This window comes from Pygoscelis adeliae, unplaced genomic scaffold, assembly GCF_000699105.1.
Source record: "Pygoscelis adeliae isolate BGI_AS28 unplaced genomic scaffold, ASM69910v1 Scaffold122, whole genome shotgun sequence".
Classification (NCBI taxonomy): Eukaryota; Metazoa; Chordata; class Aves; order Sphenisciformes; family Spheniscidae; genus Pygoscelis; species Pygoscelis adeliae.
In genome coordinates, this window is record NW_008824358.1 from 1,127,808 (window position 1) to 1,149,833 (window position 22,026).

Genomic DNA, 22,026 nt, shown 5'->3' on the forward strand with positions numbered 1-22,026 from the left:
ATGTGGTTATCAATGAATATTCCATTGTTAGCACATTTTCAAATGCTCACAAGCCTCCAGTAAGCCTTCCACCCATTTCCACTGTTTCTTCAGATAACCGATTTCCAATTTTCCATTCTAGCTCTCTACATAATAATCATCAAGAAAATGTCATCGTTGACAAAGATGACTAATCTCTCCAGAGCTCTTATGTATTTCCCTGGGTTTCCTCTTCTGCCACGTTCCCAAAACTCTCTTCTTTTTCAAGATAAAACTATTCAAGATTACAAACGTAGTTTGGCAAAACAGGAAACAATGGTTTTATGTTTAAACTTAGCATTAATCAGTCAGGCTATTCTTCCATCTTTTCCTTGAGACTTCCAATTTGCTTCTGTATTTTCAATAACTTGCTGTATTGTTTCTTTAATAGAGAATTCCCTTCTTCCAAAATTATTATTACTGCCTGCAGCCTGATTTTTCGATATGACCACAGAAACAAAAATAGATTCTAGAAAATAGAAAATTACATATCAATAGATTTTCTTCTATTTTATTTTAGCTCTACTCCTTCGAAGTGCTCTCACATCTTTTATTAGTTTATGCTTAAAGCTAATTTGACAGAGACTGCCTAATCCATCTTCTCCTTGGTCTTACAAGATGCATCACAGAAGGCTTCAAATTGCTTCTCTCAGCAATTGATGCTAAGGTTTGTGCTTGTGAATATCTCAAAAGCAATCTAATTATGATCTTTCCTAAGGTGTAGGACATAAGAATTTCATTTCATGTCTGGCTACATCCCTTGAAACTCTTGGTTTAAGCACAGTCTATTTCAGAGATACAGAGAATAGCTGAAAAGGCAGTGAAAAGGCAAAGAACAAAGGCCTGAATACAGGTGAAGAAAGAGAGAGTTGCAATGACTGGAGAAAAAAAAAAAGTGTATCAGGCTGACATAAAACTTGTTCCAAGTAATGGGAAAGCAGGGCATTGAGCCTGACTTGTCTTGACAGAGCTCAGGACTGAAAGCTTGACCCATAAACCAGAATAAAAGCCGTTTAATAAAAAATAAAATAAAAAAAAATTTTAAGTCTTTACTAAGTCAATTGCAGTGACACTGAAAAGTGACAAAGTCTCCATTAACGTAGTCAACTACTTTTATAAAACACAGACAGGCCCTCAAAACCAAGGGTGCGAGCTGATTAAACGTTTAAAAGAACTTGCATGCAACATTATGAAATTATTCAAACCCAGACAACATACAGAGGAAAACAACGCATATGCCTCATTTTTAGCCCATGACAGAATACACCAGAGTGTATCAACGGAAAGGTCTTCTGGGTGGTCTTTTGTGGTCTAGTTTAGAGTTCAAGCATATTCACTGCTAAATTGCCTAGAGAAAAGTACACACACAAAGTGCAGATCCTTTGCCTTTACTTCTGAAGTGCCAAAAACTTGAAATTACCTCTCAGTGGCAATCCAACACTCCCCCAGTTTGGCAAACTACTGAACTCGAGTATATGACAAATTTGGTAGTAACATGCTGTAGAAATTCTGGATCAACAAAACAGGCTGGAATGGACCCTTTAAGTTAGAGTGGTAAGAGTTAAAAAGATACTCCAAAACATTTGCTGAGGGTCTGCTGACATCTTCTTAGTTCTTCAAATCAGGGAAGATGGCTTAGGGATAACTTTATCTTACTCTCTCCTACCAACATACTACACTGACCGTTCCAGCCAGTTCTATGCTCACGTATTGCATCTGTAAGTAAAGCAAACTCCCAAGACTTCACTATTGATCAGCTTATGATCCCACTACGAGATTTATTTATTTATTTTTAAACATAAAAGTGTTCAAACTCCCTTTCTAAACAACAAGGAGTTTCCATAGTTCAATATCAGATTTTGAAATAGTCAAGCTAAAGCCCATAACATTGTATTTTTCATTTGCCTTCTCCTTACTAGACAGACTCATGTGAAAGAAATTAAAGAAAACTTCTCATCTTTTATTTTATGGAAAGATTAACAATACCAAATGAGGGAATTGGATATTTCATAAGAGATACTTAAGCAAGGAAAAAAAAGAGATAATTATTTCTCAGTCAAAATGCAGAGACAGGATTTTCTACTTAAAGCATCTAAGTAGTTTTCAAGAAAAAACCGAGAAAGTAATAATTTCCAAAATAGCAAATTACTTCTAAAGCAGTTAGATTTTTTTTCTGAGAGAAAAAACCATTTGCTTGAGCCTTTGACATTTAAGGATACTTACCAATCTAGGAATCAAGATAAAATCTGCATTTAGTATAATAAATAAAAACACCCTGCTTGATACTAAGAAAATACTAAATTGAATGAATAGAAGAAAAAGTTTTCTTTCAAGGGTCAAATATACTTTAACACATCTAAGATAAATTACTAAAATATACACAGACGTCAGCGTGTAATTCTGACTCTTACTGTGAGCACACAAGAGACTGCCTGCCATATAGCAGGCCACCTGGGTCAACGTGAGCACTCCCGAGACAATCAGCAGTTAACTGCAGCATAAAATTCATAAGCCTTTGACCCTGATAAAGCCTGCAGGATGAAATATTTAAGTAGAATTGTTTATGGTATTTAACTTCACACCAGTGCCTTTTTCTGCATAACTGTTTGGGGATTTTTTTTTTTTCCCAGCGGGGCTAGCACTGATTCATTTGAGTTGTTTTGCAGAACAAGTGCTAAGAAAACATACAAGAAACCCCTGGACATTAAAAACTGCCCCATTATAATTTTGGAAAGTAAAATGTTACAAGGACAAAATATAAAGGAAAAAAAGATCCTTAAATCAAGGTGTTAAAATCATACCTAGGTTTCTAAATACATGGCCTTTTTCTCTGAGCCTTATATGACTCAGAAAATGCTGAGCTTCCAAAAATTCCCATTTTTGTCTGCTTCAGACTCACTTGAGGACGTCCTTTTGCATACTTTGGCCCAACTGTTCAAGTGACTTTCTGGTTCCAAGATGACAGTCACAAATATGTGAATAACTACATCTATATATAAACGTTCATCTTACCACTATAAAATAAACCAGAAAATTTACAGAATGGTTTTGTACATACCAATACACCATTTTCACACGTCCAAGCACTTGGATTAGATTCAAGTTTACTGACACAAACTATAAATCTGTCTGGAAACACACGTAGCTCTATACAAAAATAATTGAAAAGAAGATTACAAAAATTATAACCATATTCAAAACCACACATAACGACAAATATACATGTTATTTTAGTAAATAATTAATTTTTTTAATTGCATGCTAACTCACTTCACGCACTCCACTCATTTCTTACCTACTCTCTTCAACATCCCATCCCTCCCTTTTGTTTTGCTTTTTTAAACCATTCAAAAAAATTCAATAAGTCAGAGTAAGTTTAGTTCCCAAGAGGATAGTCCTGGCTGCAAATTAGTCCACCTGCACCCTTGGACAAATGTACCAGACAGAACCAACAGACAAACCACTCAATGATGATTTCTTTTGTGCTATGCTGGCGATGAGTCTTTTCATCACAAAAGCTATAAATTATGTTTGTAATACAGCACAACGTATTCAATCGGGACTTGGCATAAAAACTCAGCACGAGGCTAAGTGTTTCAAACTCTGACTACAGTGATTTTTGAAGTCATTAAACAAATTGGTTAACTGCTACCGAATTACATATTTTACTCAAGATCACATGGTTTGTTATGAACACAACAAAGTTTCTATTGACAAACGATTAAAAATTGAGGGGTTCTCAGATTAGAATAGACCAGACAAAGCTTTATTCAGTACCTAGCAACGCTATGAAAACAGCATAGCTGGATATTCTGTTATTTTACGTATCAGATTATTTCCAGATTACTATCTTCATATTTTCAGCTCAGATGTTTTTGTTGTTGGTTTTTGTTTTGGTTTGCTTTTATAAAAAGAGAGTTGCTAATTTTTAGAGTTTGTTATACTTCAAAAACAAGCCATAACACCCCATTTTCTGGGATGAGAAAGAGACAAGGCATGCAGAAAAACCACGAGGTTGACCTCAGATTTTTTTGGTAGAGTATCTCTTCACAAGGAATTGCATATAGGCATGATGTGCACAATTTGCCAGTGACGATCAGGTCATCCATATGGGTTACTGCCTCTCTACAAGGTACTGCTTCTTCACCAACAGCGTATCTCCATTAGTATCTGACAAACCCCTCTGAGTGCGTACCAGCAGTGACTTTTCTAGAGTCATTACAATGAAAGATGGGGAGGTTGAAACAGATTACCTTGCATTTGCCAGTGGTTGAAAAAGCATACACAGAGACCTCAGATGCATCTGTATTGGCACAATAGCTTGTTAAGCTACTGTAACTTGATAATGAATACAAGCCTTCCATAATCCTTTCAGAAATATCAACTCTGTTAGCAAAACTGTGTCCAAGGAAGTATTCGTGCTGTGCCTTATGTCCAGACTATTCTTTCTCTGCTTGTATCCTCAAGACCTGAAAAGCCACGCACAAAGGTCTAGTACAATGGCTTGCAAACTGTGAGCAGTCTACGGACATCTTCCAAATGGGCTACAAAAGAAAAGCTGGACAACTGTTGCAAGGACTGAATTTGTTACGTGGGGTTCCAATAATAGCCTCTTAGGTAAGTTTACTTTAGATATTGAGTGAGCATCGCCGATTAAAGTATGCAAGATTCTTCTGTAAGGCTCAACCTCTAGTTTTTGTTTGTGAAGTACTAGGTGTATCTTACAGAAAGGAAACACTGACACCAAATTATTTATTTTTTTAGGGTATGTGGTTATTTTGTAATTTATTGGGAGAGAAACCCAGCAAAATGAAGTTCCTTTCTTGTTAAGAACTTCATGTGGAAGCACAGTTTTGACTGCAGCATCAGAGCCTCTCTTTTTGGCACCACGAGTAGGGCAAGTTCATTCCAGTTAGACATTTTTATTGTTACATTTTATAACAAACTCACTTGCTGGCTAACAAAACAGAAGTATCTTTAGGTATTCATTGATGCTTAAAAAAAGTTCAGATTTAATACACAGAAACCAATGCTGAGATACCAACACAGACACTCTGCAATTCTACTCTAACTATTCTTCCAGGAGGCTGGGAGAACAAGTTTGATGAAATATTTAAAATCAACACTCCAATCCCTTCAACCAGTATGGACTTAGAAAACAACCAGTTGGCATTTAAAGAGAGATTTAAACATCTATGAATATAATGAATTCCTATAAAAATAAGAAATTCATAAAAAATATTCAGTATTTTTAAGGGCACCTAATTGATGTACTTTGCTTTTTTTAATATTAAAAGCTCAACACAAAGGGCAGTGATTGTTATAGCTCCTTTTTATTGCTGTTGGCAGGACAGGATTGATATCACTTCCTTACAGAGCATCTTGGCTTGAGAAAACATGAAAAAAAGATCTGGTCCAATGACATCACCTACATAAAGATTTTATAGCACTGAGGTGAATGAAAGCCTTTTCTTGCATACACTTGTACCATAGAGTTGATGTCACAAGACACTCGAGCAATAATGAAGTGATTCATACTGCAACCTCTGGCTGATTCACCCTGCAGAGACTCCGCAAAATGCTGAGTCTCATCATACTTACAGCATTTGGCGTGGCTTAGCTGATTACCCTGGGGCAAGGCATACACAAATTTAAAATTAAGTTTAAAAAAAAAATAATCCATCATATGTTAAGAAACACTCTTTTTTTTTTTTTAGGAAACATCTTCTGAAAAAAAAAAAAAAAACCCAAAACCAAGCTCTGAAAGAAATTCTGATTAAGTTGACCAAAATCTGACAAAGTATTAGTTTATGTTCCTTTTTTTTCCTCCCAGAAATGCAAAATTCTAAGTAACACTGTAAGAAACTGATTTCTTACCACGATAACGTTTCCCGACAGCACAACGGAGATTAACCCATCTCTTCATAAAGTAGGCAGTAATGTGAAAACTGTTGGCTGCAACATAAAACAAAGGGATAATAGTAAGTGTAAGGGTATCTTGGGCATTCTGGTCTCAAAGTGTTGCACATCTGTGAAGACAGGATTGAGAGAAAGCAGCAGCAGCAGCTCAAGAATACAAAAGGAAACGTAACTTTAAAGGAATATTTTTAAAAAGAAACTGCTCATACTGAAGTGTCAAGAAATTAGTATCTGAAATGGGAAAAATCTAAACAAATTACTAACCATCAAGTTCTGGTATCCAACCACAGAAAGAAATTTAAATCAATTAATTGATCAGAGATGTCATCTGCTTAATAGCCTAGTGGCATGGTCACTAGTCCAATAGGCTAGAGTCCTATTCACTATGATGTTTTCATACATATTCATACATACAAGAACGCTACAGATGACCATTCACTTAACTGCCTTCTAGAGAAAGGTGACATACTCAAAGCTGATAGAAAAAATGCCGGCTATAAAAAAACCAAACCAGCAAACACAAAAGGTCTTAATTATCTACAATTCCATTGAATTAAGTGAGAAATGCATACATTTAAACTCCTCATTATCTACAAGTAGACAGAGCTAGCCTGGCTGACCCAGCAGATACCTGTAACATACACAGAGTCTTCTTCAAGTTTCTATTCCTGAGAATGACAGAAATCCTTGTGCATCAGGAGCGTAAGAAAAGGGCAGAAAGGATTATATTACAGCAAAGAGACTGTTAGACTACGGCTAAGGAAATCAGCTTTTACTTTTGTTTTACTTAAATTCCAAAATGATCCCGAGTAAATCAGTTAGGACTTGATTCATAAAGGTATTTAGCAACCTAACTCCCACTGCAATTGAAAGAAGTTAGCATCTGTGACTCCTCCTCCATAGTCTCTCTGTACACCTCACTAAAATGAATGTGCAAAAGCAGGTTAGTGGTGTTTCCCCTAACTCTGATGGGTGTTGCAAGACTTAAATTATTGCTGCTTCCGAGACAGTCAGATACCTTAGGTGCTATTACCACAGAAAAGTTAGAAAATTGAGTGCTAATGCTGTTCTTCTAATCTAACTATTTAAAAAGAAGTAAGGAAAGCTTGTTTGTTCCAGTCTCAATCTCTACTGAGCAAGTGCCAAGGCATTGCCTTATTTCCAAGTATAAACCCCAAAATGCATGTCCTCTCCTGCACAGTCTACAACTCTCCTACTTGTACAAGATCTCCCGGAACTCACCATCAAGTGCTACTTGGTCTACTTAATCAAGTGCTGTTCAGCATCACCTCTCATTAAGAACTATAGTTATTGATCACAATCAATCCCTTTGAAATTTATCAGCCATCTTTTTTCCTTCCCCTCAGGAAGATACCTAAAATTTGACTTCCCTTTAGAGATCAAGTCAAGATGTGACAAGTTGAACCATCCCTTAAAAATGATGAGCGCTAGAGAAAAATTTGGATGTAATCCACCAGCTTTATTAACTGTATATTTACGAGCACAATTAAAGAAAATTACTTTTAGCTATTTCCAGTTTGGCATCCACAATTCTTTAACGCTGTTAGTAGGGTTAGCCAAATCAAAGAATTTGCCCCGTACATAAGTAAGTTATTAGTGTGATAATAGCATCTTCCACTGTGACCTCCGTAACGCTGAAAAAGTAACATTCCTAAAAGTACAACTTCGCAAACAAATCTTCAAACAGAGAGTAAGTATTAAAAGAGTCTTTCCACCTCCATTTGCCTGGGGTATTCCAAATGTATTTTTCTTGAGAGGAACTTAAAGTGAAAAAGTGTGAATCTTTTGCTTTTCACAGGGAAAAGCACGACACTTCATTCCTGAAATTCTTTCATGAATCAGTGACATGTATATCTGTTTATTTTCCTCGCTATCCTGGTATTCTCTGAGAGGTTAAGTGTTTAATCATATTTGATCGACTAATGGCCTGAAAAAAGTTTAAATTCCTCTTAAAGGCCCTTGATTCAGCTAGCCACTGTTCTCTGGAAGAGAACACCTACCTCAAAGCTAACAAAATAAATAATTACGTAAGAGATCAAGACACCTCTACACTATTTTTGCAGTGTCAGCTCAAGTCTGAAAGTCTTATAAAGCCTTCACAGGGAGTTGCACCTGAGCTAATAAGTTCAGCCCAGAAGGACTAACACTAGAAAATAATTTTAGTTTCCATGACTATTTACTATTTGACTTTGCTGAAAAAGCCTGAACAGATGATTTGCTGTTACTTATTGCTAACTGTGAGAAAATTTTAAGATGCATTACATTCAAGATACCTATATTTTGAAAGTGTCACACAGCTACACTCATCAGATGTTTTGAAACCCTCTTGTATGCAACATCTGATCTAATCCATAGTCAGCTGGAATCTGCAAAACTTCCCTAATTTTAAAGTTGCCAGAGTTACTGCAGAACTATAAAAACTGCGATATCCTCTTTCTGCTTCCTTCAAGAGAAATATATTATCCAATTAATCATTCTGCTTCGTGAAATAAGAAACTAAAAAATAAGCCCCACAAGAAAACCTTCTTCTCCAACAACCTCACGCAACTTGCAGCTTTTTAAACTTTCTACACAGTTACTCAGCATGAGTCTAAGTCTGTTCTCAATTTCAGACTTGTCCACCATCAACGCTGTTTATATACTAGCGTATACTAATGTTGGCTTTGGGTAAGCTGTGGATTATGCTCCAGGGAAGACAGCCAGCGTGTACTCAGCAAGGACCAAAAGCTGCTGTTCGTAACATCTGGAAGGAGGGACCAACTGTTATGTACCAAATGATCCATCACTACCTCCTTTTAAGCACACCATAGAAGTTTTAACCTCCAGCCTCATACAGTGTTTTGCAGCCTGTAACAGAGAAAAAGTTCACAGATCTTAGGCTCAGCAAACCCAGTTGGCCCAATCTTCAGCTTCCTCTTCATCATGCAACCTAGACGAAGCTCCATTTGTAGATTACCAGCACAGAAGCAGAAATAAAAATTGTTGTTAGTGATTTGGAGTTTTGTTTTTCTTACTTCAAAACTGTGCACTTATATCATCAGATCCAGGTTCCAAAAACAAACAAGGAAAAAAAAAGCAAACAAGAAACCCCAAACAAAAAAACCCAAACCCAACAGAATAGATAGACCCTGAAACCCAAAGTGTGACTGAATCAAAGTGGTTCTAGAAAAGCCACAGTTCAGCTTCAGCTGAAATATGCACCAGTGAGTGCTGCCTTTTAAGGGAATGGTAATTTGCCCTGCTTGTTATATTTCATAGTCCCACGACACCGAGAGGAAGTATCAGACACCGACTCTTTACTGTAAGACTATCCAGCAACACTTGTTTTCCAAAGGAGTCACAGCCAAGCTGACTTGCGCTTCCAGAAGGCTGCCAAGAAGAGGCTGTGGTACAGCGCGGAGCAGTGGGAAGCCCTCTCCCACGGCTATTACGGACCATTCATCTGGGAGCCTGGGAAAATGCCTCTGAGCTGCTGAGTTATCTGGAGCAGCCTGGCAGGTGTTCACTTCCCAGCGCAATCTGGCACCTGCATGGCTCTGTAACTAAATTCAGTCAAGTCTTCTCCAAAGCCACAGCACAAGCCCAAGAAGGCCAGCTGCCCCCCGAACATTTCCGTATCGGACAGGCACCTATTTCTCATCGCACAGTATTTTTATACCATCTTTAAAAGAACACCTATTTTCCCTCCCAGCCTAGATGTTTCACGTTTCTGACACGTCTTTCTGGATTAGGACTGCCTCTACGTTTGGAAAGTAACAAATCGTTGCAACACACAGATATAAAAAAAAAAAAAGAGGATGAATTTCTTATGTTACAATGTGAAAGTAAATACATGGGTGCATTAGACTTTCTGAAACACTATATCGTACATTAAAAAAAAATTCTACATTTTGCTTATGCTAGATGAATTATTCCACACAGATTAAGCTATACCAGTAATAACGTTTACAGTATATAGAGCTTTTCATCTTCAAAGTGCTCTACAGACATATTATTACACTGCTTTTTAGCAGTCATATTTCTCCACTTAAAGTTATTCACCACCAAATTCAAATTCCCGATTGTTAGTAAACAAAACAAAAAGGGAACATTTTATTCTAAACCTACTGTTAATTGTGCAGCTTTCCTTCCCCAAAACAAATGTTCATGTTTATAGCTTGTGCTCCAGAGTAGGTTGCCATTTCTAATTTAGAAGAGATTCAAAACCAAACGTTGGCATGTAAGTTTAAGTCCAAGTCTAGGATAGACCAGCGACAGCAGACGCAAGACAGCAGATACAAAAAGCTGTCGAGATTTCCCGAGCCTTTTCTGGTGTTGGGAATGGGTACAGAATTTCTGTATCATCTCAGACACACACACACAAATAAAAAATAAATAAAAAAAAAAAATCAACATCATAGTTAATGACAGCAGCAACTTCACCTAATGCAAATTTTTATACACCAAATAGTGGGTTTCAGAACAACTTGAACAGCTCAGGATGGCATCCATTCTTTCCATCCATTCTGCCTTCAGTTCAAAGAATTTTTAGTTTTTTTTAAAATTTTTCATTATTTCAAGTGATAATCATAAGCAAGTACACAGGAAAATGTGTACTGATCAACGTAAAATAAAGCCCATAAACTTCTAAAAAAATGTTTAATACCTAAGAAAAAAAACATTCGGGCCATGAAATTTATATACATAAAGAATGGACCAAAAAAAAAAAAAGACTTGGGTGCACTACTGGGTGAGTATCGCTGCAGGGTCTGATCTTGCAAGCTCTTATACCTGCAAATAAATTCAGTGATGTAATTTGCCTCTGTCTTTTTCCAGGGTGCCTTACAGTCAGATTAAACCAAGTATAGAAAAAGCAGATTACTGATTTTTTTTCTCCTTTTTCTTTCACAATTTTATTAGTATTAGTGCTGTTCTTCTGTCTACTAAATCTTCTGAACACAGGCCAGTTGCCAACACAAATAGGTGAGAGATCTGTCCCATCAAGGATGGGGGGGGACAAGATTCAGTTCCTATCAGGGAACAGGGTCCCTGACTGGAAGAAAGACATTAACCTTTAAATGAATCTGATCAAGACAGGACGAGATATGCCCAGCAAAATCCTCTCTGCTATCAGAACATTGATAGCTGGACATGGCACACTAAAACCTTCAAAATACGAGCCATTAACAGTGAAACCGGACTGAGCCATTTTATGAAATCCAAGAGCAAGGCTGTAGGGCTCTCCTTTAGCAGGAGAGGTGCGGAAGTCACTCTGAAATCTGAACTATACTGGCCAAACTAGATCCAGGGTAAGGCATTTCTCAGCCTGCTTGCCATGGGTACTCTGGAGGAAAGAAAAGCATGTATGAGACCATCTGGCCGCAAGATGAGAAACGCACCTGATGGAGGTCCTGAGAACGTACCAGCTCTGAAGGAAAAAGACCATCTTCCCCTCACTAACACTTGAGATGGAAAGGCAGGCTGACCCAGTCCTGGAAAACAGTTCTTAAGATAGTCTCTCAATACCCATTCATAATGTATAAGCAATAACAGCTAGCACCACCTGCTAATGCATTCAAGCAGACAAACGTAGAGCAATACATTTGATGCTCAGTGTACCATTATCACAGACAACTGTTTTCTAATAGGAGACAAGATTTGATTTCACCTTTTTGTTGATCTCAGACTCAATGACTATATTATTAGTTGCATGTGATGGGCTTTAACACGGGAACTGAAAGCTATTTATGAATCCTCACTGTTTTGAACATATAAACTGTATTCCAGGGGAAGCCACGTGCCTAGACTTCTTTAACCACTGGAATGAGCCTAACAACTGAGAGAAAGGGTGAGAAAAACATCTGTCGCTACCAGCCAAAAGGCAGAGAGAATTGGAAAACAAACCCTGTGGTAAACACTGTCTGACAAGTCGGCAGCAGAGGAGAATCTAAGTCTCTTCGAAGTGGCTGTATCGCCATGAAGGAGCAGCTTAGTCAAAAACTGTCTGATGCCACATTTGCACATCAAGCTGAGCATCTCCCCTAAACTGGCCAGACAGAGCTGTGTCCAAATGGAGCAATGTCACTTACATCACTGAATTCCTCGCAGTGATAAAAGTAAGGTAGATTCTAGCTAAAATGAAACACAGACGCTGTGATGGCAACAAGTTTAACTTCCAGGGCACTAGGGAATGCATACAGTGGCCTTTTAAAGCACATGCCTCTTTCAAAAAAAAAAGTCCTTTCAGCCTGTCTCTGTGGTTTTTTGCCTTGAGGAAAAGGGATATCCATGAGCTTCATGAAATGTTTTGATGCCATGAAATACTTGAAAGGGAGGATTTCTTATTTTAAATGTCAGGAATCTCTACAAAGCAAAGTCTCTTCTAGCACAAAAACTCAACCAAAATGTGGAAATGAGCCTTTCAGAATTTAACAGACATGACTGGTTCCCCTTCTTGTTCATTAGAGCAACATAATCGTGGGTGCCAATACTATGGTGCTGAAAGACTTTCAAAGTCAATCAAACCCTTCACAGGTGTCCAGGCTCTATTTTTTTTCCCTGGCAATAGGAAATAACTTCTGCAAAACTTCTTCCCCAAGAGGAAAGGGTTTTAACCCTATAGCTCCCACAGCTGACAAGACTTTCATCTTCTACCAACAACAAGGTCTCTAGGCAAGGGTCACTAAAAATGTCAGGGATATATTGCATCACATGGCTACAAAACCTATGGGTTTGGTGAAAAAAGCCTGACAGTCTGCCACTGGAGACATGATGGGAGAGAATGAGAGGGACAGAAAAGCTAGTAGCAGGTGTCTTCAACAGAACTTTAAAAAGATGGCATGAACATGAAAAGGTAGTTTCTTCAAAGCTGACCTTGATATATGGCAGCAATAAATGTTCTTGTCTTTCTTTTTTGAGGACTCCTGTTAGGATAGCCCAGTGGAGCTAAGAGGCAGATGTTGATGGTCACGACTCCTCTTTTCTTCTACCCCTATCATCTAGAGGACACTTCAAAAGAAACTGAGTTCGAAGAGACACATGTGGACTTGAACCAGCACACGTTTCACGCTGTTGTCTGAATAAAGCAAGTTGCGCCAGAGGTTCACGGGTTTTTGTCTTGTCACACAACAGACTCTTGTTAGGTTTATAACAACTCAGAATATAAGGGAATTCTGGAGCATAGCCAATAGGTGGAAAGTCACCACAATGGAGCCTCCTGTATTTTCTCTTTTTAAATGCTGGCAAATAGACTGTAATTAAGTCAGCTGCTGAAAGGCTCTATTTCCAAATAAGTATCAATCTCCTGCTCTCACAAGCTCTGATGCAAAGAGGATACCACCAAAAAGACCAAGAACAACCCGACTGTGATTATCTGATCAGTGCCGCTCAGCTCTAGCAGTGAAGCAAGTGCTGGTTGTGGTGCAAAGAGCTGGAGCCTGACTGCAAAATGGTTTGTAACAAACTGCTCATTTTAGCTCACTCAAGAAAGCAGTGTTAGAAGGGACCACCTGAATTACGCAGCTCAGCATCTTGCAGTTTCTGGCACCAGCGTAACAGATGCTAAGTGCAAAAAAAGTACACAGAACATCCTCTTTCTCAATATTAAATACCAAATTTAAGGACTTTTATACAAAAGACCAAAAACCACGAGCCTGTCTTCTGCCATGGGAAGACAACAGAAAAGAACAGACAGGCATTGCCCATATCCTATGACCCACATGCGCACACAAAAAAAAAAGAAAACTAAGTATCTTAATTAGAAGAATAAGAGAAAGATACTCTGTAAACAAATACAAGACTGTCACCCCTTCCGTCCTCTCTAAAGCAAGCCTTGTCATTTAAACAACTTTGTTTTCCACAGATTTGTATAGTGAATATTTCGCAGGTAGAATGTTTCTCTCTGAATAAATGTAATTTGCTCTGCATTAGAATCTCTCTTATCTGTTTGAAGTTGATGGAATACATTAAGTTCTGTTACTATGCCCACAACGCATATTCAAGATTGCACTGGACTTTTTTTCCTTCTCTTTTCAAGTAAAAGTCTTTATTATTTGCTGCACTACCAAATTTGTATTTACTTCTATACGTTTTTAATAAATTAAGGCCCAGGCCCTGCAAAGCTTTGCTGGTGTAGTTTTGTTTATGGTCTGCCACTTGTGCCTTTGTAGTCAACAGAAACACTCAGTGTGTAATAAACACATCTAGTACCTTCAATGGAGAATCAAATGCACACAACAGCTTCTCACTGAACTACTTACACAAAGAAAGTACGCATAACTTTTTTCAGGAATTAGCCCTCCATCTCTATCTGGATTTCTGTAATGCCTTATAAAAATTTTCCAAATATAAATAAACCCACAAAAATGTTTGCAATTTAAAAAGCTGTATTTTCTCTCTACCTTTGTCATATGATAGTGAAACTTAAGAACAAAAGAACAAAGGTGAGTATTATTGTGTAATATGGTAACATGGAAAGTTTAAAAGAAATTCCTATTCATAGTTAACCATGAAATTACACCCATAATTACTTCCAGTTATAATGAAAATAGAAAGGACTTCAATGTTCAACATATACCTATAATGATTTTTTTTTCCTTAAAATGTAATGACAATTTTTGTTCTTCTTGGACCGCTGGTGATAGTTTGGGGACCTTTATATTGAGACTTTCAGGGAATGCAAGGGTTAAAGATGTGTAAAACAGATTTTTCTCACAGCTTAAAGAGAGCAAAACAACACATTTAGGAAACCAGACAGCTAAAAGGTCAAAACGTTACACTTCCAGGTCAAACTTCTGGTTGCAATTAAGTAAATTCCTCTAAACATTTCTAGGGAAATCATATTGCTTTTAGGTTTTATTTCAAATCCCTATTCTTTCTTGCTTACATTGTAACCAAAACAATATTGCTCTCTTCAGAAACATTTAATAAAGAGTACTTACTTTTCTTTATTTTTTTAAAGGAACCTGACATTTCATCTCAAAACAAAAATCAAATCCTTATTTTTTTCCATCTCATTTAATAGACAGTTGAACTAATTAAAAAAAAGGCAAAAGAAGCTATCAAACCTGATTAATTTTTAAAAAATAGATACAGTCTTTCTTTCCCCCTTATAAATTGTATTTGCCTTTTCATCCACTTTCATTACCTGTATTTTCATAGTAGGGTTTGGTTTGGGTTTTCTGGGGTTTTTTACTAAACCAAGCTATGTTCCCCCTTCCTGTGTACTTACATGAAAAACCCTCAAACCTAAGATGCTGACAGTGGTCCTGATGTAAACGCTGACGTGCCTGCTAAAACATACCAACAATCTCATGACTCCTATCACTGCCCGACAAGACTACTTAGGTCTAAAAAAATAGAATCTCTGCCCCCGTAACACGCAGAGATTTTTCAGAGTTTTTTTTTCAGAAGTCCCAAATACACAGCCACAGCATTATCTGCACACGGACAACAAGCACAACAGGAATGCAGCGTATGTGTTTTTTGTAACGTACGAGAGGCAGACCTGGTACGCATCTAAACAACACAGCCCACTATGTGTTAGCAAGTGGTATGTGCTATCATATGTACCCAAGCTGAAAAAATGAAATCCTAAAGGTGCATTCATACTACACTGAAAATTTAGCTAAACACAGAAGATACAATCAAATTCAGACATTATTTGCAAACGCTTTACTTCAGCAGAATGCATGTATTATGTTAAACCTCCCTCACTAGAAGAGGATGACTCCTGTACTTTATCTGTAGCATATTCCAGGCAGCACAGTCTCCGAGCTATCCCACACACATATTTGTAAAGGTCAGACAGTTAAGGAAAGTCAGGTCTATCACACTGACCAAGTAATTTCTTCTCTGGTATTTTAGACATTTCAACACAAGGAATTTGAGCATCCATTAAATGCAGACCACAGAATGTACAAAATGCTTCTAGCAGAAATCCTATTTGCCATGTTCACAAAGGATGGGAGAAATAATTTAAAGTCAAACTTATTCTTCAGAAAATTTCAGCTGAAACAGTGAGCACTCCAAAAAAACCCCAAACCTACCTGCTACCTATTCCAACTGTGCCTAGTGGTTAAACAGGTCCAAAGAAGCTGTACACTGATATCCTATCCTCTGTATTCCTGCTTCCAAGTGACTGCAGAAGCTTTAAAAAAAACTATACAGAGCACACAAGAAAGAGTACCTTCAAGAGGAACAGAAGTTGTAAAAAAGAATCAGGCAGTCAAATAAGAAATGGTAAGTGCTTAGGGACAGGTTTTCAAAATCACTCTGTGTGGATTCAAAAAAATGCTGAATGTCCCACTTGGGACAAACGGATGCTAAGGGCTCTTTCAAAAGGTAGCTGTATGTTCCCTGGCCTGGATGAGAGTCACTTTGATATTCTCAAGTGAATATCAAACCAGAAATTAAAGGTGAGGTTCATCTCGCCTAACTTGCAACATCTGCATCAAACTAGCGTCTTAAACTTCATTTTTAACTGATAGAGATTAATTGCCTATTAACTTCTAGCCAGCTTTTATAACCTGAAAGAGGAGACATAATTCCACTTTGTAAATACATGATTAAAGGATACTGACTTTTTGCCTAACTATATAATGAAAACTCCAAAGATAAACTTTAAATTTGCATAAATATATGTGCCGTCATATAAACTGAAGTACTAACAGCAAAATTGCTGTTCAGACCTACTTGGATGCTATAGAAAGACCTTTATTGCTTCTGTAGGTACACAAGATAGCAGCTGTCAAAATGTGTGTTTGCACACACAAATGGGGTTTTTTTTTGCACATACACACACTTAAGAGTAATTTTCATAATATTTTTTTCTTTCCTAAAATGAAAAAAGTCATATGGAAACAAGAGACAAACAAAAGATGGAAACAAGATGGAATTAAGAGAAAGAAACAAAATGAATTAAGGCAGATATTAATTAAAGGTTAGAGGTCAAGGCTGTTTTCAAAACCAACACCAAATTCTTTCTTTTCACAAAAATACACCAAATTAAACAACTCTCCTGTTGTTTTAAATAAACTATATTTCTTTTCAATACAATACTAACTACATAAACCACTTTTTTAAGGGTATCTTTAAAATAAATACACTATTTCATTTCCTATCCAAGTCCATAAATAACTTCACATGAGAGCTGCAACTAGGGAAGAAGCAAAATAAGGAGAGTGCATTCAACCCACCTGGTGCTGCAGCTGCGAATGTCCCGTGTAAGACAGGGATAGCAATTGCTAAAGTCTCTGCAAATATCAGTGTAATAACAGGAAGACAAAGGTAGATCCTTCAATCTAGAAAGTGCAGAACTTTCTCAGACAATCTTTGAAACACACCAACTCCCTCTGACATATTAATGAGTTCTCAGTCTATAGTGCAGGCTTTTTCCAGAAAAGTATGATGATGAGAAAGGCCATACTGGGTAAGATCAAAGGTCAATATAGCTAAATGCCTTGCATGTAAAAGTTGCTAAAATGGCTACAAGGGGAGACTAAATACAAGAGCAAAGTGCACGTGCTTATTTCTCCAGTACTCTCCCAGACTCCAAGCACTCTCAGCTGAGGCCTTTATTGAACCAAAAGAGGTTTCTGTGAATTCTGTACCCCCTCCCTGGATTACTCTCCCACGTTCTCGTCCCGTTCTGTGTGCTCAGCGTAAGCTTTTATCACACCCATTAGCCTTTGGCAGAGAGTTCCACAGTTCTGCTAACTACCATGGCGCTTCCAATACCTTCATTGGATGCCTTCTTGTTCTCAAATTGGAAGAGAAGAGGAGAAGAAATTATTTTGTAGATCTCTGTTGCGTTCTCCCTAATTCATATATTTTCCAGGCTGAAGACTCCTAGCACACTCAACTGTTCCCTGTATTTTGTATGTTCCTTGCATTGCATTTCCTCAGCTTGGATCATCTTTGTTGCCCTTCTTGGAGTTTTTCCCAATTCTATTGTATTATGATTTAAGGTAAGAAAAAAAGAATCACTAAAAAGAAAATACCCAAACAGTGCATAAATATGGGGGTTTTGTTCTTGTCAAATATCCTCTACCCTGAGAAAAGAACAAAACAAAAAAAAAAAATCAGATATGTAACCTTAGTCTTCTAGAAGAAAAATGTTTTGGTGAAAAAAAAATGCCTTTATTCCCCATTAGCTGGCTGTAAAAAATGGAAAAAAGTAATCTAAAGCAAATGCAGGAAATATTAAGTACAAGATACTAATCAAAACATTTTTCATAAGTTATTGCATAAGTTACTGCATACTTCAGGGAGCTATGAGGCTCTGTTGTCACAGACAGATGAATGTAAGTTTAAAGTTCACAAAGATCTGCAGGACTTGGCCACAAATCATAAATGAGTCCATTGTAAAGAAGCTGCAATATAATTCTTTTGAGAGACAGAAATTACAAAGTGCAACTGCAAACATCAAAGTTCATTTAAAAGACTTCTGTCCTCCTCCGTGTCCTGTGGTAGCTTACCTGCTATAGCTTACTTTCCCTCCAGTTGCGCCTCTTTAAGCAAGATAGGTGAAATGATGCTAGTTAAAACAAAAAAAAACAAAAAAAAAAAAATCACTGTTTCACAGCAGAGTAGTAAGAGTTAGCAGCTGGGAGGCTGGAAATAAATCAGTTTTGCTGCTACAGGATTGTAACCTGGAACATACCCTACGAACACCTTACACATTTCACGTTCTGCAGTAATAGCGAACACTCCTAAAGCAAAGGAGGGCAGTCAGAAAAGGATGTTTTCCTTAAAAACATCATAATGTTCAAATTGAAACGCAAGGCCAAAAGAGTTTGGAATATTTACTATCATGACTTATTGTGTATTTTTTGTGTGCTTACAAGAGCCAAACAGTTTCATAAGCAACAGAACAGAAATGTATTTTCTTATGAAATTGCATCTTATGCATTCTTTTATATTAAATGAAACGTGAACTTTGACTCCAGATCTTTGTAAGGCGGAACTATTCATAATAGCACTGTACTTCTTCCACTTTCTCATTTTATTAAGCTTATCAGAAGTTAATGTCTGAAAATTTAGTGTCTGAGACTTCTACCTGTTAATAAAGTTCAATCACATTCGCAAAAAGCAACTGGGGGAAAAGATGGACAGACAAGACACACACAGAGAAAACATGATCACAATAAGCCCCATTTCCTTAGAAAACTAGGTTAAAAATACATTAAAAATATACACAGTCCCAGAGAAAGCAGATAAAATCAAGCTGGGAGCTCATTGTGCCATGTGACAGCATGCTCTCTAATTATTTTAACTGTAGAAGAGACTGTACAATAAAAAGATCTGAAATCAGAGCAAAAATGTTCCACCTTCAAGCCAAGAAAAACAACAAGGATGCTAGGGAAGGAACGAGAAAAGATCTGAAAATTACTTGTAAGATAAACATAGTTAAGTTGACCCCTCCCTCAAGTGGGGGAAGAAGGTCAGTTTACAAGATACCTTCTTCCTTCCTTCCATTTCTAACGTGGACATTTCTACCAGCCCTATTTTCTTCCCTCATCCTCCTTTTTGTTTCTTCTGTGCCCATGTAAACTTTGCCTTCTTCCTTAATTTTCCACAGTCCTCCCTTTGTCATTCTGTGTTTAACATCTCCACTCCGTCCTCTTTATAGCCTCTTGTTATTAATTCTCACTGCTCTTAATCAAAAACAGCCACCTTCTGTGGAACATGAAAAAACAGGCTCTGCTTTTAGCTTGTTTAAGTCTACAGCAGGTGAGCATTATGACACACTAAGATGCTTGACATCATCGCTAAAAACAAGTATGTGATACTGAGGAGCGCAAGTAGCGCAAAGTGAAAACGTATGGCGCATATATATATTAAAAAATAAGTTCTAACTTTAAAGATTATACATTTGAAAAGTGAAGTAGTGGGGTTGTTTTAATGAATGAGAGAAAGTCATTAATACATGGGTTTTGCTATTGGATGGCTTACATTCACTGAACTTCAAATAACGCAAGTGAACGATACCTCATCGATGCCCTTCTTGCATGATTTTGGCCATGAAAATTGGATGCAGGCAAAATGAAATCTTTGAAAAATGTACCCTATTTTAATTTTCTCTTAAAAAAATAAAACAACCCAAAATCAAACACGTTTGGACATTAATTAAACACAGGAAACAGAGTTTATACCAAAGCCTATGTCCAAAGACTAAATTAAAGCTTACTTTGGCAAATTGTTCATACTGGTCATTTGGGAGGGGTGGGGAAATTCTTCAGACAGAAAGGAGAATAGGAAGAACTTGCTTGTCTTGGCTACTTTCTCTCATTTTTCCATTCTTTCTTTCTTTCTTTCTTCTCCTGTGTGTAACACCCACAGATTTCCTAATGAGATGGTATGCGACCCACCACACACTGCTGTGTGGGTGTAACTTAAATGAAAAAGAAATGCAAATTAACAAGTAACATGCCTGGATATTTATATTATGTGCCACAAGACTGAAAGGTGGTATTAAATAATATTAATATTAAACATAATATGACATTAATACTAATAAGAAATTGTGATAGGTGAAAATTTTCTCTTCAAAATAGTTACGGTAGCCAGTTTAACAGCAGTCTTCTCTGCTCAACAGATCTAGACAGCAGGATAAGATGTGCTCATCAAAGTAAGGTAGCTTGGCTTCTATTTCTGAAGAAAATCCTAATACAACATGTTTTGATATTAGAGGTAGTCTAAAATCTTACTAATACTGGTCTAATAATTCTGATTCTAATAAATTTTGAATACATCCTGCAACGTGGAGAGCAAACAGATTAAAATTCACCTGAAAAGATGCTAGTTCAAATAGGGGTGGAATGCTGACCTGGGATACTCGAAGTAGTAAATAACCAGCTAATAAGCACCCTAAAGTTCCTTCTGTAGATACACTCTTCCTTACAATAGCGGGGGTTTTACAGCAGTGAAACTCTAGACACAGACTTGCATAACTTTGAGCAAAAGAAACCACATGCAGTTTGAAGAGCTCAAAAACTTTTAATAACCTCCAAATGCAACAACAGCTGCAAGCTTGAACATTTCAGCAGCAGCACCTACAGTACGTGTATGTAGTTAGCCACATACCAAGCTTGCACATTTCTTTGTATACTACAAAACACTGTAAGCCAAACACTGGCCAGCTATCTTGCACTTCATCTGTTTGTGAAAAAACACAAAAACATATCTTTGTACTCTACAAACAGAACCTGTGATCCTAGGGAGGAAGGCAAAACACAAGAGGTTTTGGAGCCACATTTGAGTGATGATAGCTGCTGAAGACTATTAGACCTGTGGCTCACCTAAAACGGTCAGTCCCTCAGACGTAGGTCCCAGTTGCCCCAGTGAACACCCACCTATTCTGTTATTTCCTTCTCAGGTAAGAACAGACTTGAATGTAACTTGAATAAACTTGATTCTTGGACCTGAACAAAGCACTCCTTTCCTAAAATTCCAGCCCTGAGCAAAGCAGGCTGAGCGAAGAGGAAAGAGAGAGATTTGGAAATTAAGTTCAACATGAATGTTCGTTATCAGAGACTGTTTTCTTCCTTTATTTGCTTAGCGTTAATTAATGACAGTGAGATTAACAGTAATTCTGCCTCATCCAAAGTAAATATTCTTTAATCTAAAACTGTCACAGATAGTACTGATGACCTCCTCAAATGCATATCCTTAAGTTTTTCATTTTCAGGAAGTAAGGGGAAGAGTCAAGCAGAAGATCAGTTCACAACCCTGGGACAGCATACCAGTATTTTTACTGAAAAGTTCATGATATAAAAGAAAATATAAGACCCTAAAATCTCACAAACACCCTCAAATTAGCATTGCATCTGTCTGCATACATAAAAACTATTATTATGTCTGGCAGTTTTATCTTTCAAAATCGTTGTTTCTGAAAACCTACTTTTTACTGAGGCAGGAAACTTTAAAAAATAAATAACAAAAAATACCACTCAGTAAAAGAAAACACGGAAAAACCTCAACAAATCTCAGAAATTCTGATCCCACCCTCTGTAATGTCCCTCTGTTTTCACTCTAAGAAAATTCTATTTGTTCACTCAAAACCAGAAGACTACGGGGATCTGAAGGTTC

At 37.3% G+C, this 22,026-nt stretch overlaps 1 protein-coding gene across 3 annotated transcripts in view; it reads right to left on the reverse strand.

The window, feature by feature from the left end:
* Nucleotides 1-22,026, reverse strand: part of SLX4IP (SLX4 interacting protein) — a 79,466-nt gene that overhangs the window by 13,262 nt on the left and 44,178 nt on the right. For all 3 annotated transcript variants that reach the window (XM_009319564.1, XM_009319566.1, XM_009319567.1), the window contains 2 exons: nt 5,896-5,973; nt 3,077-3,165 (listed from right to left, as the gene is read on the reverse strand). In XM_009319564.1, coding sequence (XP_009317839.1) covers nt 3,077-3,165; nt 5,896-5,973 — 167 coding nt within the window. The remainder of the gene's footprint in view (nt 1-3,076; nt 3,166-5,895; nt 5,974-22,026) is intronic.